Source organism: Ochlerotatus camptorhynchus, unplaced genomic scaffold, assembly GCF_037179485.1.
Source record: "Ochlerotatus camptorhynchus isolate MF236.1 unplaced genomic scaffold, CSIRO-AGI_Acam_v1.1 ptg000290l, whole genome shotgun sequence".
Taxonomy (NCBI): Eukaryota; Metazoa; Arthropoda; class Insecta; order Diptera; family Culicidae; genus Ochlerotatus; species Ochlerotatus camptorhynchus.
Window position 1 is genome coordinate 3526398 of NW_027040779.1, and position 16655 is coordinate 3543052.

At 39.6% G+C, this 16655-nt stretch overlaps 1 protein-coding gene across 4 annotated transcripts in view; it reads left to right on the forward strand.

Moving 5' to 3' along the window:
* Nucleotides 1-16655, forward strand: part of wake (wide awake) — a 618276-nt gene that overhangs the window by 582514 nt on the left and 19107 nt on the right. For all 4 annotated transcript variants that reach the window (XM_065228372.1, XM_065228375.1, XM_065228376.1 and 1 more), the window contains 4 exons: nt 5368-5592; nt 5650-5856; nt 5922-6132; nt 6209-6341. In XM_065228372.1, coding sequence (XP_065084444.1) covers nt 5368-5592; nt 5650-5856; nt 5922-6132; nt 6209-6341 — 776 coding nt within the window. The remainder of the gene's footprint in view (nt 1-5367; nt 5593-5649; nt 5857-5921; nt 6133-6208; nt 6342-16655) is intronic.

Consider the following 16655-nt stretch of genomic DNA (forward strand, 5'->3'; position numbering starts at 1 on the left):
AACTCCGAAAAATTTCACTCTGTTTCCGATAGACTAATAATCAATGAAAAACTCAAATTATGTATGGAGAATTATAGGAAAATAAATTATGCACTAAACAAAAACACTAGAGTTTTCATTTATTAAAACACCATTCGAAATGCAGGAAAATCCTCTGTATTAGGCCCTTTCAAATGTTAGGCTAGATTTTTGTTTTAAGCACGCCCAGATTATCAAAAGGTCAAAATCTTTATGCTCATTAAGTTTCAACGGATTTTAATAAGGTTGTGCGCGTATTACTATTCGACTTTGAGTGAAACACGCTAAAAAAAAATTAACATGAAAAAGTTGTTGTTCGAACAACTTTTTTTTCTTAAAAGCGCCCACTTTGCGATGTATGAAGAAAAGTTAGGTAATTATATTGCCTTTCATGAGAAAAAATATCAAGCAAATCTGAGGGGTACCATTTTTGGGAAAATGACTTTTAATTTTTAAATATATTTTTTTAGAGTGTAGAAACCAATTTTTTAATTTATTTAAATTTTTTTATAAAATTTCAGATTATTTGCTAAAAGTTCGCCATACATCACTATTTTGTAGGGCTTGTCATTTTTAAGCTATATCGATTTGAAAAAAAAACGATAAAAAACTTTGACCCTTATCAAATGTTAGGCGAGATAAATTTTGAAAAAAATAAGTACTCAAAGTTGCTTAAAATTGCTAAGTCTCCACACCCACAAAGTTTCATAAGGTTCTGAGAGGGTGCTGCCAACTCCGAAGACGAGTTGGCGTGAAATCCGTCATATGAGAAATCATTTAGATTTCATTGGACACATAACGTTCATGTGATTTAGTGGTGCAATTTCCAATTATGGGATCACATGAAAGTTATGTGAAATTCACATGGATATTTTCCACTGGTTATGTGATTTATTTTATGAGTGTATTTTGCGATCTAGTGTGCTATCAATGAGATATACATACAGGAGTGGCACATGATAGTGTTTGTTTGTGTTTGAGAGCAATACTAAGAAACATTTTCGGAGATGAAAAGTGGTGACGACACAACAACCAACTCTCCGAACAAAAATCGTGATTGTGACGGCGCAACTTTATTGTCTCCGGTGCCTGAAGCTTCGGGTACACGGGACCACACTACCACCCATAAAGTTTGCCCCGCTTACTAATACATTCGTAAGAGGCACTGCCTAACCTACACTCATAAAATAAATCACATAACCAGTGGAAAATATCCATGTGAATTTCACATAACTTTCATGTGGTCCCATAATTGGAAATTGCGCCACTAAATCACATGAATTTTATGTGTCCAATGAAATCTATATGATTTCTCATATAGAATTTCTAATGCTATGTGATATTCAGGTAAAAATCATTGTTTTTGTTTTTGGAAAAAATACTATGTGCGTTCCTAATAGAAACTAAGTGAAAACTTTTTTCAGTGTATAGGTAAAGCACATACAGTGTGTCTCAAAATTGAGCGTACAGATGTCCTTATATTTTAGAAAAAAAAACAGCTTTAAAAGCACAATTTAAAGAGATACGTTTCTGAATTTCTGGCTGCTGAATCATCATAAATTTATCAATTATTGATGCAGTGTTGGGCTTATTTGGTTGCGTTTATTAAAAGTAAGATCTGTTTGAGAAAAATGGCATTTCCTTGAAAAACCATAATATCTTGAAATATAATGATCTACTTTTTTAAATTTTGCTCATTTTTAGTCATAACAAAGATCATTCATAATCCACTAATTTTACTAAAATTCGTCCACTAGGTAAAAAGTTGAAAATCGAGCGTTTTACTGAAATAAATCTAACTTCATATAGGTTCTTCCAATAAAGTCTAAAACTAAAGCGATGAATCAATAAACATATGTTTAATAGACTGATGCAAAATTTGACTTTTTCGCTCCACAGTGCTTAAATGGTTTCAAATCGGGTCCTGATTAGCCTTCCAAAGTTACAACTCATTTGGTTAGAAACAGACTTTGCACAAGCCATTTGAAGTTTACATGTAAATTACTATAGGAAATCTCAACTTTTTGTTCATTGCCTTCTAGTCTTTTTCCATATTGAGCTGCAAAACAGTTCGATAGCCATTATTAAAGAAAATTTTCTCAGCTACAACTTTGCTGAAAATTGTTTCTATGTAAAACGAGACAGGAAAAAGTTATTAATTATTTAAGAGATTGGTAAATATGACATGATCAAGCAGCTGCTCTGTAGGCAACACTGTATTTTGCAGTGTGACATAGTAGACATGATTTTTGTGTCCTATTCAACGCCCCAGAAACACCAATGTTGCCTGCTGAGCAGTTGATTGAGCATGATCATAAGACATCAGCGCATTGAACCATTGATAACTTTCGATCCTTGCATTTAATCAAAAAAAGGTCTTCGGCAAAGTTGTAGCTGGGAAAATTTCTTGCAAGTACAGTTGAAAGGTTTTGAAGCAGACCGATATGGTGAATTATTAGATAGACATGAACAAAAATCTTGGTTTTACCATAGTAATTCCCATACAAACTTCAAATGGTTTGTGCCATCTCAGTTTCTCACCAAAAATGTTCAAATTTTGAGAGGTTAGTCAGGATCCGATTTGGAATCGTTTAAGTATTGTGGAGCGAAAAAGTCAAATTTTGCATCAGTCTAATGTTTAACCACCTGCCAAGATTTAAAAAAATATATCTATTCACAATGTTTCAAAAAATGTTCCACTAGGGTGTACGCTCAATTTTGCGATACACTGTAGGTGTGCTATGACATTCATCACCGGCATGTCGATCAGACCTCCGTTTGTGTGTAGGTTACACTCAATTGAATGATATCAAGCGTTTCTCAAATGAGAATGATCCATGCCTTCGTCAAATGACTAAGCAAACTACTGCCTTTCTCATTTCATCAAATATGTTCAATTGATTTTGAGAATTTACAGCACTGCTGACGACTTTGGATTGACCGAATTGACGGTTTCAGATTGAAAGGATGTCGACTATCCTGAAAATCGTGAACAATCAGGGAATCTCAGGGGATTTCATTCAAATTCAGGGAAATATTTCTTAATCAAAGAACCTTATTAACAAGTATGACTTACTTCGAAAGTTGCAATCAACTTAATTACTCGGTATACAACCATCCTCAATTGTTCATTTATAATTTTAAATAGAGTTTTGAAATTGTAGTCACTCAACTTTATTGAAATTGATGTTGCAAGTCAAATATAAAAGTATGTCGATGATTTTGGTCCTAATATAAGTTCAGCTCCCGGTGGGTGTTGGTATATTTCTGAGATCCTGAGGGTTGATAAAAATCCATTTCCGTAAATGCTAGACGTTGTTAGTTGTCGCTAAATTTAACCTCCAAGTGGGTATGTCCGTCTCTCTTAATACTTGTTACACCTAATTGCGTCTGACAAAATTTAACTTTCGAGTAGATTGGTGCGTTTGCTCGATCCAGCTGTGTCCAACAAAAAATAATCCTTTGAGTGCATCCTTTGAGTTAAGAGAAGAGGATGATTTTTGTCTGACTACTTGTAGTTCTTGTTCCTTACTATTTTCTTAACAGCCTGGAAGATAGATTTGTTAAAAGAATCAACTACACTTCCGATTATAAGTTTTTCACAAAATATATGTAAATTTACGTCCAATTTCCGTTCTCTTTAGGTAATTTGAAAGGAACTTTTTTTGTAGGTATATGGCTCAATATAATTTTCAAATTTTGTATACTAAAAGTTCACCCAAAGTTACAACATTTTTCAAAGTTTATTCTGAATAATCATTATTGATTTTATAGGAATTTTGAAATAGGTGAACTTTTTTAGTACACAAAATCTGAGAAATAAATTGAGTCATTTATGTACGAAGTAAGTTTCAGCCAATACCTTTCAAATGACTTAAAGAGAAGGAAAATTGGACGTTAAATGACAGAGTTATGAACAAAACATATTTGCATGTTTTTTTTTTGTGGGATGACCCCAAACTTATGATCGGTAGTGTTAATGAGAATGGTCTTGCTTGGATGGATTTTTTTTTATTGCTTGGTATCACTTTCATGATTGAATGATGATTTTTAGATACGTAGGCTATTTTGGGTCTTCATTGTGAACCTGATTAGCTTGGTCACACTTGTTTTAGGATGTGCTCATAATTTATTATATAACTAATGCTAATGTTCATAGTTTGTCAGACAAGATCCCCTTGATAGCGGATAACTGCTTTTCCCATTTCATCAAATATGTTCAATTGATTTTGAGAATTTACAGCATTGATTCTGAGCATAGCTGAAATTTAAAATCTTAAAGGCTAGAAAAATATTAGAATCCAATAATCATAATTGCTTCCTCTATTCAGAAACCTAGCGGGTGATTCAATTGATTTCAAAGTGGTGTCATTTTCATGTTATGGCCAAGGTCGATGCAAACATATAAAGTAAAAAAAAGTTGCAGCTTGTCTATAATGATATTCATCTGATATCATTGTTAATTATTCAAAATGCTTCCACGGTGGTCAGACTCCAATCAGCATTAACACTTAATACCGGCCCTATGTGAAAACTCTGGCAACGTATCAATAGCATTATTTAAATTAAGTTGATAAATAAATTATTAACGAGCGTTTTAAAGAACAGCTTAGGGAAACAATGCTTTTAGGGGAATTGCTTAATACTAGTGAAATATCAAAATGGGAGAACACAGTACATCAGTTTTGCAAATTTGACATGGAATTTCGACTAACTTTTACGCATTATAACCTCTGAAATTAATTAAGTTCGTGATATGGATTTCCTTTAGTTTGAACTCATATAATTCGGTTTTCTAATTTCTGGAATTAGAGAAGTTATTTAAATCATACGTTGAGCCCTGTCATACCTGATTCAGTAACAATTATTATAACTCATACCTATATGACCCAACATACCATCCATTTGAAAATAACCCCTTAATTTCTCTATCCCAGCCCTGAACTACATGGTGGTGAACATACAAAGCTGTGGTAATTATTTGTCGTTTTCTTCAGCAACAACAAAATGTTACAATCGACTAGCGAATATCAGAATAAGCAACCCACCCCAAGCTCATACATTTTTATCCTAGTTTCATCATGTTTTCATTTCACCAATCGTTTCACATCTTTACATCCCGTAGTGGAAAACGCAACATGGAACGAACCCCTATATTCGTGTGAATTGATTTTGATTCTCAACACTGCGATGTAGTTGTCTGACGTCTGAATACGCAAGGTGCTTCTTTCCGGAACGTTGTATAATTTTGTATACTGACCCCATACCCCCTAGAAATGTAGACGACCTGTGGTAGATGTTATCGCAAGTATCATTAACGCGCCCACTTTACCCATTTCCAATCAACAGGAAGCGGTGGTCCCTCGGTGACGAGCTGCACCGGTAGCGAAATCGACAAACAGGTCGGCCTGTGGGAACGGCGCGTCAAGGGCCTCCGGCGGATGATACTGGGCTGGGACCAAACGAAACCACCCGACCTGCCCAACCGGATAGACATCGACGTGGCCGGGTGTACCTCGGTCAGTTTGCGGTTATACGAACCCCTCGAAGGTGCCATATCATCCAAATTCAAAGGTGAGGGTTACGGTTAATTGCCTTCGGGTTTGGTTTGCAATGTTCGGAATATTTCAGTGCAATGGTCTTCCCGATCGGACTTTAGCAACGTGGTCGGGGAGCGAGAGGTCAACGAGTGGACGAGCATCCACGGGTGCATGGGCGCCGTGTGCAATCTAAGCGAACTCATTCAAGGGCGGAGGTACTTCTTCCGGGCTTGCGCTGGTAACATCAAAGGCTGGGGACCGTACAAACTGTCCACACCGAACTGTGTAGTGCCATCTAGTGAGTATTATCCACATATGGTGTAAATGTTATGGCTCTTAAATATCTTCGTCTTCTACCCTCAGGCTGGCGCGATGTGGAAAGCCGTGAAAACCGATTCGTCGGCAAACAACGCAATCTGGACGACCTGTTCAATGCGGTACGGTTGGCACGACCCGAGGATGCCTCCGAAATTGCCATGGATGCGACGGCCCCGGCCAAACGAGCCATCAAAAAGAAAACCACCATCAAGCAGCTCTTTTCGGCGGCGTCCAAATTTCAGAAAAATCTCAAACGGTAAGCTTTTCCATCCCGGCAGTAAAACCAATATATCAGCTTTTACAAGTACCGTGTCGGATTGTCTACCTTGCAGGGGCATCTATCTGGCGTGTGTGTTGTACCACGAGGACAAGCTGCTGCTAACCAACGAGGACTTTGTACCGGTGATAGAGATTGACGAGACGTTTACCAGCAACCTGCACACCGACTTCTACTGGCTGATGAAGGTACGTTTGCTTGGGTGGATGGGTTTTGTTTTTGTGGCGCCACTCCAGCTACGGTGCAAATGTAATATTCGCTCGGTCGGGTATGCAGAATGTATGTGCATAAATTTGCACTGCACTCGAGCCGACCGGTCAGGAGCACCACACGCCTGAAACGACCAAGTTTGGCTACAGTTAGGCGAAACCGTTGTCATAGTTGGACTTGGATGTTTGCTAAATCAATGAGTGTTATTCGAAGCGGACTGGTCAACGTTTCGGATGATAACCATCCCACATAATCCACTACACGTCACAAGCTATTCGTTAGTAGTAGGGGAAAGAGGGGCATAGTGAACAGGTGGGGTATAGTGAGCTTCCAATTAATTGGTTTCAACCAGTAAGAGGTTTGGAACTGTAGTGCGGGATGCTTATTATACCTGTTCACTATGCCCCTCTTATCCCCTACAAGCGCAACATCAACAACGAGCAACATGCTTTACGGGAGCATGATTTTCAAGCGCTCTTCACATTTTATTCAAACAAGTAAAATGTAAAAATGAAAATCACACATTTTACCACTTTATCAACGAAATGCCACCACAAAAAAATCATGGCATCATACGGAACGGTGCTTGAAATACGTTTACCTATTTGTTTTTTGCTCACTCGCGCCGCAAGTCATACATAGCTACTGACTGGCCTGTGGTTTTGGGCGAATGACTAGACTGAGAACGGATGTGGAACACAATTTGGTAGGAAAAACATGCCGGAAAATACTACAAACTCGTCAGGGCACTCTCCCAGCCTGAATGAAATCATAACTCGTGAAGCGCTTTTTTTCGTTTTGGTATACCGGTGTAGAGTGGCATATGTAGTATGTATGTTGATGTAAATATTATATCACAGACTAATAACTAACTAACGGAACTCTTCATTGATGGTCATCGTACACCCATAGAAAGTTCAACGTGATAAATTGGATTAAGTCGAATTTTGGATGATTGCTTTTATTTATATGTTGGGACTCTGCCACCGTGAGTTCCTGAGTTTACTTCTGCTGCGATGTCTTATCGAATTCCAGCAGATTCTAAACTCCACCACTCCTCGAATTTCCGTTAATATCGGTTTCTGATGAAAAAGACGGTGAAGCTCTACATTTGAGATCCAGTTATAAGGGCATCAAACACGAATACAGTTTAACATCGAGCGATTTATAAAAATTGCTCAAACTTCTTATAAGCTCTACCAGTCAAGTCCAAAACTAGGGGACGGGCCGGGCGTAGTGGTTAGCATCCTCCCACGCTAACGATCACGAGTTCAAATATCATCGCCGGACAAGTCACAAATGACTTAAATGTGTTAAAGGGACTATACAACAAAACATAAAAAAGTCTAGAACTATACTGATAAATCAATAAATAGTTAGTCAACCACTAAAGCTCAATTCACTTAAAATCTGAACGCAAGAAATCAGCTCTATCTCGGAATTGTTTTGATGAAATAAAACAGTTGAGCAGTCAAAATAAAGGTTTTGAAGATCGAAGTGTTTCCTGCTTCAACACGGACGTGGAAATTTTCCGGTTGTCCGCCAGTCGAAGGAAGATTATCCTGCAAAAGTATCCGCAGATCAAGAAGTTTTTCGGTTATGATCCGCGGTTCAAGTTTGAGGCTGGTGCCATGGTGCTAACGCAGTTTGCGATGTAGTTCATAATGAAGGACCAATCGTGGAAGATGATTTTCCTGGTGGCATATTTCTTTGGAGGGGTGATTAATCATTCGCTAGAGCTCGCCTGTCACGATATTGCTTACAATCTGGTTTTTGGATATGCAAGGCCGATGGCAAACCGGCTGTTTGGATTTTTTTTTGCAACCTCCCGATCGGAGGAGCGGATGCATCCAACGAAACTTTTAAGCGCAAAAGAATCATTACCAACATAGGAGAAAATTCGGTAAGATCCTTCCATGGCATTATTTTATGATTCTTCGATATTGTACAAATATTTACACATTACACACAACTACACATAGTAACTCGGAGCGTTTGGTACGGTATGTCCACCCCTGTAGATTCAAGAAATGTTCCCATTCATTTCCAGGAATCATCTTTGAGGCAAATAGAACGCAGTAGGCCTGGCCGTATTGATGTCAGATATGCTGTAAACATCAATTAGACAAGAAATAGGGTATACGTCCCTAACCTCGGTCTAATATGCAGCCATCGATTACGTTTTTAATCATAACTCATCAATGAATTTACCTGCAAACGATATTCTACTGCTAAATGGTATGCTTAGATATGCTTATCATGTCGTTTGCTATCAGAAACCACGAAAAGTTGAAAAACTTACTTTTTTTAAGACAATAACTCACGAGGGAAATGTATGTAATATGGGTCTATTGTCCCCAAATTGGGTCTATTTATGGATGCAACTTCGTCCTATCTTGTTTGATCCTCAAAAAAACGCTCTTGGTAACGTTTTCTGATGTATTTTTTTTATCACTATCACTGTTAACTTAATGCTCTTCATTCCTCAAAACATTTCTTAGAGAAAATTTTACGAAAACTACATTAAATCACTCAATTTAAAAATTAAAAATTAAAAATTTCGCTTATCGTCTTTTGACCGCAGAATATCTAAATCAGAACATTGTGATGTTCATTATACAGGTTTGGCAGAAAAAATCTCCCTTCCTGTTCGTTCCTTATCATCCAAATGCAAAACAACATTGTTGACGTTACTCTTATTGCTATATGCTGTCAAATGAATTTCATGGGCCATAGTTAGGAACATAGAAAAGAAATGTGTCCCTAAAGTTGGGTCCATGTTTTACTTGTGAAAACGTTGTTAAACAATTAAAATAAACATAAAATATTCAAACAGCAACTGTAAGTTTTACGTCTAGTGTGTATTATCAGGTAATTCCAATCAATAAATGCCATAATCAGGCCATTTGATGATCGTCAGTCAACCTTCCCATCTTAACCTTATAAGTCATGGCGGCTAAAAACTCCGAACATTGTGATATTCTCAACCAGTTTTATTACTTACGAGAGCTGAAAATGTATTGAAATGTTGTGATATAAATTGATTTGTGTGTGGTACACATTTATCAACCATCAGTGATCAATATTTTCCTTATTTTTTGTGTAATATTCCTTAATTAATTATTTATTTGCGTGATAGGCCGAATGAAAGGACTAGACCCACATTACATACCGTAACCCTATGATTAGACCTCATCTAACCTTATCATTTTCCAAGATGCTTTCTCGTACTGGCTGCGTTTGTATTAGATTAGATGAGCAGTCAAAATAAAGGTCTTATTCCAATTTGGTTTTGACGAAATGACGAACTTTTCTTGAAATATTTCGCATCATCTTTTGGACACTCTGTTCGTCAACTTGAGCGGTCATTTTATTCCACCATCTCTTCATCTCTGCAGCATCCCGAGTAACTTTTCCAATCTTTTTCAGCTTCCGCTTAACAATTGCCTAATATTTCTCGATTGTGTGAAATTGAGGGCAATTGGGTGGGTTGAAGTGTATCTCGACTGTAGTGGCACCTAGCCAAATCTGGCCAAAACTTTACAGGGCCTTTGTGTGCTTAGATGATTGGTAGAATGCGTTTTTTCTTGTAGAGCTTCGAGTTCATAGACTCATTTGAGTTTTTTATCCGCAGCTGCAAATCGCTTGCCAAATCAGAAATTTTCTAGCGAACTTATCAGCAAAAACAAATTTATATTTGTTGGGGACATCGCTTCGAGCCGTGGCCACATAAAACTTTTGCCCGGGAAGCTTCGTAGTCCATCAGTATGCATCCTGGGTTTCTCGTGAGAACCTTTCTATACAAATTCCAAGCGCGTGTTTTCACCATTTTGTTCTGTTTCAGTGTTCGGTTTGGCTGCTTGCTGAAACGATAGCCTTCGCGTAGACGAAACCTCCGGACGGTGCTTTTGTTGGGATTGTATTTTATGGCAATGCCGCCATTAAAGAGTCCTGGGTTTGCTCTAATTGTTCTCAATACCTTCCAATGCAGTTGCAGATCGTAAGTTCCCACTACGACGCTTACTGTGATCCTTCAGAATAATATTTAGTTTTCCGCTCACGTAAACGATTGAGGACACTGCACACGGTAGATTTAGCCAAATTCATTGGATTTCCAACATGGGTGTCCATCATTAATTTCCTTCTTTTGGCTTCCATCTGTCACAACTTTTTAATCTTAATGAATCGTGACAAAAATTTTACAACTGAAAGAGGAGAGCTTCCCAAAACAATCTGCTGTCAAAACACTCAAGAATCGACCACTAGGACCGTTGTTAAAAAATAAGCAGTGCGTCGAGATTTTAAGTGAATCGAGCTTTAGTCAAGATTTCATAAATCTAGCTATTCACAGAGTTTAAAAAAAGTGTCCAGTTGTTTGACAAAACTTCAAACAACTGGACACTTTGTTTGACACACTCTAATGTCATTTGGACTTGCGCCTATTTTTTAAATTTCGACGACATTCTCCACGTTAAGGACGGGAATATCCCGTTGCACTGCCTCGAACCTTGGACAGTCGAAGACCACATGCTCCGGCGTTTCATTTCCAGACAAGAACTGCGTTAGGTAGAAGTTGACTTCTCTGTGTTTTCTGTTCACCCAGGTCGAAAGAATCGGTATTAGTCTATGTGTCCATCTACCGTTCTCCGTTGTGTTCCACTCCTGTTGCCACTTAGCCAATGACTCCACTCTCACAACTTTCCGTACTCTTCCGGCTTCTCTCCACCTGTAGCACTCGGTATCCTCCACCAAGGTGATGCCGATAGGGATCATACCAGCGATAACGCAGACTGCTTTCGACGAGATGGTTCTGTACGCACTCACGACTCGCATGGCCATGAGCCGGAACATACTGCTCAGTTTTCTTTGGTTCTGCTTCGTTTCCAGCGCTGGAACGAAGACGCCTATTGCTACTGCTGGGACCAGCGTTGTTCGGCATGATTCTAGCTATTGCGTTGATGGTCTTCGAAGTCTTCTCACAAGCATATTCGACGTGGCTGTTGAAGTTTAGCCGGTCATCGATCATCACTCCCAGGTATTTTAACACACGCTTCGAAGCTATGGCGTGCTCCTCGACGGTGATTTCTGCCCGCTGTACCGCTTTACAGTTACTGACCAATAACACTTCCGTTTTGTGGTGGGCTATCTGCAGCTTCGCTCCTTGCATCCAGTTACCAACCATGTCGATCGCTTCGGTTGACAACACGTCGTATGATCGTTTCTGTCCTCTTTTTTGCAGAGCATGCACCTCGCTTGATTCGTGCAGCCTCTTGAAATGTGACCTTTCTCCCCACATTTCCTGCACAGATCAGATCTGTGAGGGCCATTGCAGTTCCTCGCCTGGTGACTGAATCCCATGCACTTGAAGCATCGCTCCAGTTGCTTGGTAACCCGAGGAGTGGCTTTCAGCTACCACACTGACCACCCAACTTTGACCTTGCCCATCTCCAACAGCTTGTTCGCTGCAACTGTCGAAAACCGTATCATCGCCGTTTGCATGCCGCCGTACGCCTTCTTCATCCGGATTGACATCGGGACATCTCCCGGATTGCAGTGCACTCTTAACGCACTTCTCAGCTCCTCTTCTGTAGTGATCTCGTCCAGATCCCTACACTCGACCACTGTCTCCTGGGATAGGGCTCTTAGGCTCGCCCCTTCGCCAAGAGTCTTTTCGACGAGCTCCTTGAAGGCTGAGCTCTTGATCGAAGGATCCTTCTTCAGCTCAAAGAGCATCTCGCCTTTCTGGGTGCGCCTGGTTTTCACCACGTTCTCTCCTAGTTCATTCAACTCCGGATCCACTCGAACCTTCCGGAGGAGTGCTGCATACGTCGTTTTGTCTTTTGCATCGACGATCAGAGCATCGCCTTTAATTCGCTCCCGACGAGTCCTGGGTATCTCCTTCTTCTGTTCTGCTTTCTTCTTCACTTCTTTTTCCTTCCGTTTTTTCCACTTCTCCTTCGGCTCCTCGATGTTGTCTTCCTTGTCGTTCTTGACTTTTTCCAACTCCTCTTCCTCTCTTGGCGTTTCCCTTTTCCTCTTCTTCGAGCGTGGATTTCGAGGTCCTTTTGGCGTCTCCTGTGCTTCAGCTGCTGCTTTCTCCTTGGCCTCGATCAGTGCTCTTTCGGCAGTCACGGATCCCGTCCTCAGCGCATCATGTTCACGTTCGGCAGCAATAATGGCGGATTTGATGCCCGTCACCATTTCCTTGTGGACGTTGCTCTTATCCTTGACGAAGTCATGGAGTTCATTGATCCTCCTCCTGACCTCCATCAATTTGGTCTTCCCAAGCTGCAATCCTTCTTGGGGTGTGCTACTGCTGGATTTCGGTGTGAACATCTGTCTTAGCACAAGACCAAGCTCTCCTTGGTGTCCTTGCTGCTCACCTTGGGGCTTACTGCTGCTGTTGGAACTCGGCTGTGGCCTCCAGATTCAACACTGGTGAGCTCTGAAAAATCCCACTCCTTGCGAACACGTTCGCGGTGGAACTTCATGCAAAACTGCTGATTAAAAGTTGACCCCTTTTTTGTGTTTCCTCTGTGGTATAACTGGTATAGTTGGACATCGATCTGTCAAAATTAAATTTTCGTTATTCGACACTGAGTCTCCATATGGGCCAATGTCGGAAACGTAAGCAATGGCTTCTTTCGTAAATATCTTGTAATCCAAAGTCAATCCATGTAACCCAGCAATTGTATCAGCTATAGCGACTTTCTCCATAAACAAACATCGTGGTGGCTCACTTGAGCGAGTTTTCATTCTCAAGAAATTCGTGGAAAAGTCAGTGTTTGCGTTTGTGACATTGACCCTCATGAAAGAAAATCAGATATTTTATTGCATGGTCAGTACACGCTATTTAAAAACTACCCAAATTAGAGTAAAATCTACCGTGATCGGTCAAAACTGAATCTATAAAAAAATTGGTAAACTATGTTGGAAGTGACAGGTTAACAATTGAACAACGTCGGTCGGATGCCAATGTTGCTCATGTGTCAGCTTGTCACTCCCAACATAGTTTACCCATTTTTGAGTAGGTTCAGTTGTGACCGATCCGGGAGGATTCTACCAAAATTGGAGTAGTTTTGAAATAACGTGTAAGTATTGACGTTGACGGTGGCTTTCTAGCTCTTTACTCCTATAGAGATTGCTAAAGTGTGATTGTGTCAGTGATTTGTTTTCATCGGGAAAAATTTCCGCTATGAAGTTATTTTTTCCTGATGAAAACATGTGTGCGTACGACAAACGTCAGCAATCTCTATGGTAAAATCCCGAATGCTAGCGGATTTTGTCTTATCTCTTCACTCCACCATGGTACCAGCGAGCCACCGTCTCTTCATGCAAAGATTAACAGGATCTAATGAGATTTTTCACTCGAGAGAAAGAGTAAGGTAATGTCTGACATGTTTTTCGCACAGTGTGACGTTTGCTTGTGGGTTTTTACCATAGGAGTAAAGAGTTACAGAGTGACCGAAAAGGCTAACTGTCAAGGTAATGCGGCCATTCTTTTTTAGACTAGCTCTGGGGCACAGGGGGCCTATCAATAGATTTATAAACGCGTGTTTTCAAGCAGGTCAGAAGTCAATCAAGCGCATTGTTAACCAGTCATACTGTAGATAACCAGTCAGTAGATCTTTGTGTTGGGCTTTGAGCAGAAACATTCAATTTTACGCTATTGAGAAACATAGAGAGGGTTGAATCCTTGGGTATTACAGGTATCGATAAGCGCTCGATTTCATTTGTCATCCTTCTTGCATAATTCTTGTGAATGAAAAGATGCAAGGTTACCTCAAAACACAGCACATATCTGTTTTACGTATTAATTCCAAGAAGAATAAGTTACGCTACAGCTATCAAATGAACAAGGTTTCAAAGAATCGCCAGCAAATATAATTCAATTTCTCAACGCACACTATGTTTTTTTTTTCAATATTCAGCTCTTTTTTATACTGGCGGTAGAACTTTGACAGCTTCTTAAGATTTGCAATACTTATATAGGGGAAATGACGGCTTCGGCATGCCAGACTATTTTCGGCAACCCAAATTGAAACACTATTTTCACTGGATTTTCTTACGAAAACACTTCGCTGAATGCATGCAAATGATTCTTTATGCTTTCAGCTTCAATTTGACTATATTTTTACCACTGAGAAAAAGCAATCTAGCAAGGTTTTCTTGAAATGAAACACACGCACTACAAATTGTAGCTGATTTCGAGTTGCCGATAATAGAACAGCAGATTTACATGCAGTTCAAATGGAACGGTTGCCGAAGAAAAACTGGTTGCCGACAATACTCGCTCTCACTAGAGAAGATTGGAGCTTTGTAAAAGCGTTTCAAAACAGTTTTTGACAATTCTTTCGACTGAAATTGTTAGAGCAGCTGGCAGCAATAGATTGTAAACAAACCAATACTGCATATGTGTGCGTTCCTTAGAGAAAAAGGCTATAGAAAGAAGGTCGCTGCTTAGGTTGCCGAGAATACGTAAATTCCCCTATAAACCAGGACACTTGTTGCAAAATGATGCTGCTTTAAACTGTATGCATCAAATTCCAAATTTGGGCAGTCGTTTTTTTCCCTCATACATTATGAAATGAAATCAAAGTTTGATGCAATTGGTTCCAACAAAAAAATGTGAATGGAGAAAAAATGGTGCATACATTTATTATCTAAATTTATTTTTAAATTGAAATTAAAATTGAAAAAAATTACCCATGCAAATTTAAAGAAATAAACAAGTATTCGCTTGGAGCTTCTCAATTTTTTGGTAATAATTACAGAAAAGCAATACGCATCGGTTTCATAATTGAATTGTTAACAGTTAACGCATTGCACCATAAAATTACGTTTTTTAGGTGGCAAGTCATCGCTTAAAACATCTTCAAAAAATGTCTCCTTTTTTATGCAAACGATAATTTATAATTATAAATTAAGCTATATAATTGAAAATAAAGCACGATAGCTAGGGGAAATGACGGCTTCGGCATGACAGACTATTTTCGGCAACACAAATTGAAACACTATTTTCACTGGATTTTCTTACGAAAACACTTCGCTGAATGCATGCAAACGATTCTTTATGCTTTCAGCTTCAATTTGACTATATTTTTACCACTGAGAAAAAGCAATCTAGCAAGGTTTTCTTGAAATGCAACACACGCACTACAAATTGTAGCTGATTTCGAGTTGCCGATAATAGAACAGCAGATCAACATGCAGGTCAAATGGAACGGTTGCCGAAGAAAAACTGGTTACCGACAATACTCGCTCTCACTAGAGAAGATTGGAGCTTTGTAAAAGAGTTTCAAAACAGTTTTTTGACAATTCTTTCGACTGAAATTGTTAGAGCAGCTGGCAGCAAAAGATTGTAAACAAACCAATACTACATATATGTGCGTTCCTTAGAGAAAAAGGCTATAGAAAAAAGGTCGCTACTTAGGTTGCCGAGAATAAGTTAATTCTCCTATATAATTAAAAATAAAGAACGTAAATTATTATATCATTATTATACAATTATAACCCACATTAGAAATATTTTAATAGAATTGACTACCCCCTTGATCTCCTTTCTCAATTTACAGCTGGTATAACCAGTTTGACAGATCGATGTCCTACTATACCACTTGAAATCACTGAAATGGGGTCGATTTTTTATGATCGAGTTCCACATATGTTATGTGACTCGTAGTCCTCCGCCAAGGTGTTGCCGATTGGGATCATACCGGCGATAACGCATACTGCCTCCATCATAATGGTTCTGTACGCACTCACGACTCGCATGGCCATGAACCGGAACGTACTGCTCAATTTCCTTTGGTTCTGCTTCGTTTTCAGCGCTTCAATCCAGGCTGGACCTCCGTACCTCAGTATCGATGAGGACACACTAGACAGAAGACGCCTCTTGCTGCTGCTTGGACCAGAATTGTTCGGCATGATTCTGGCTATTGCGTTGATGACCTTCGCCACCTTCTCGCAAGCATATTCGATGTGGCTGTTAAAGTTTAGCCGGTCGTCGATCATCACTCCCAGATACTTCAGCACGCGCTTCGAAACAATGGTGTGCTCTCCAACGGTGATTTCTGCCCGCTGAACTGCTTTACAGTTACTGACCAACATCACTTCTGTTTTGTGGTGGGCTATCTGCAGCTTCGCTCCTTGCATCCAGTTACCAATCGTATCTATCGCCTCGGCCGCCAGCATTTCCACTTCTTCAAGCGTCTCACCGGTTACCGTCAAGACGACATCGTCCGCAAAGCCAACGGCGTCAGCACGCCATTGTACATTCCGTTCCACAGCGT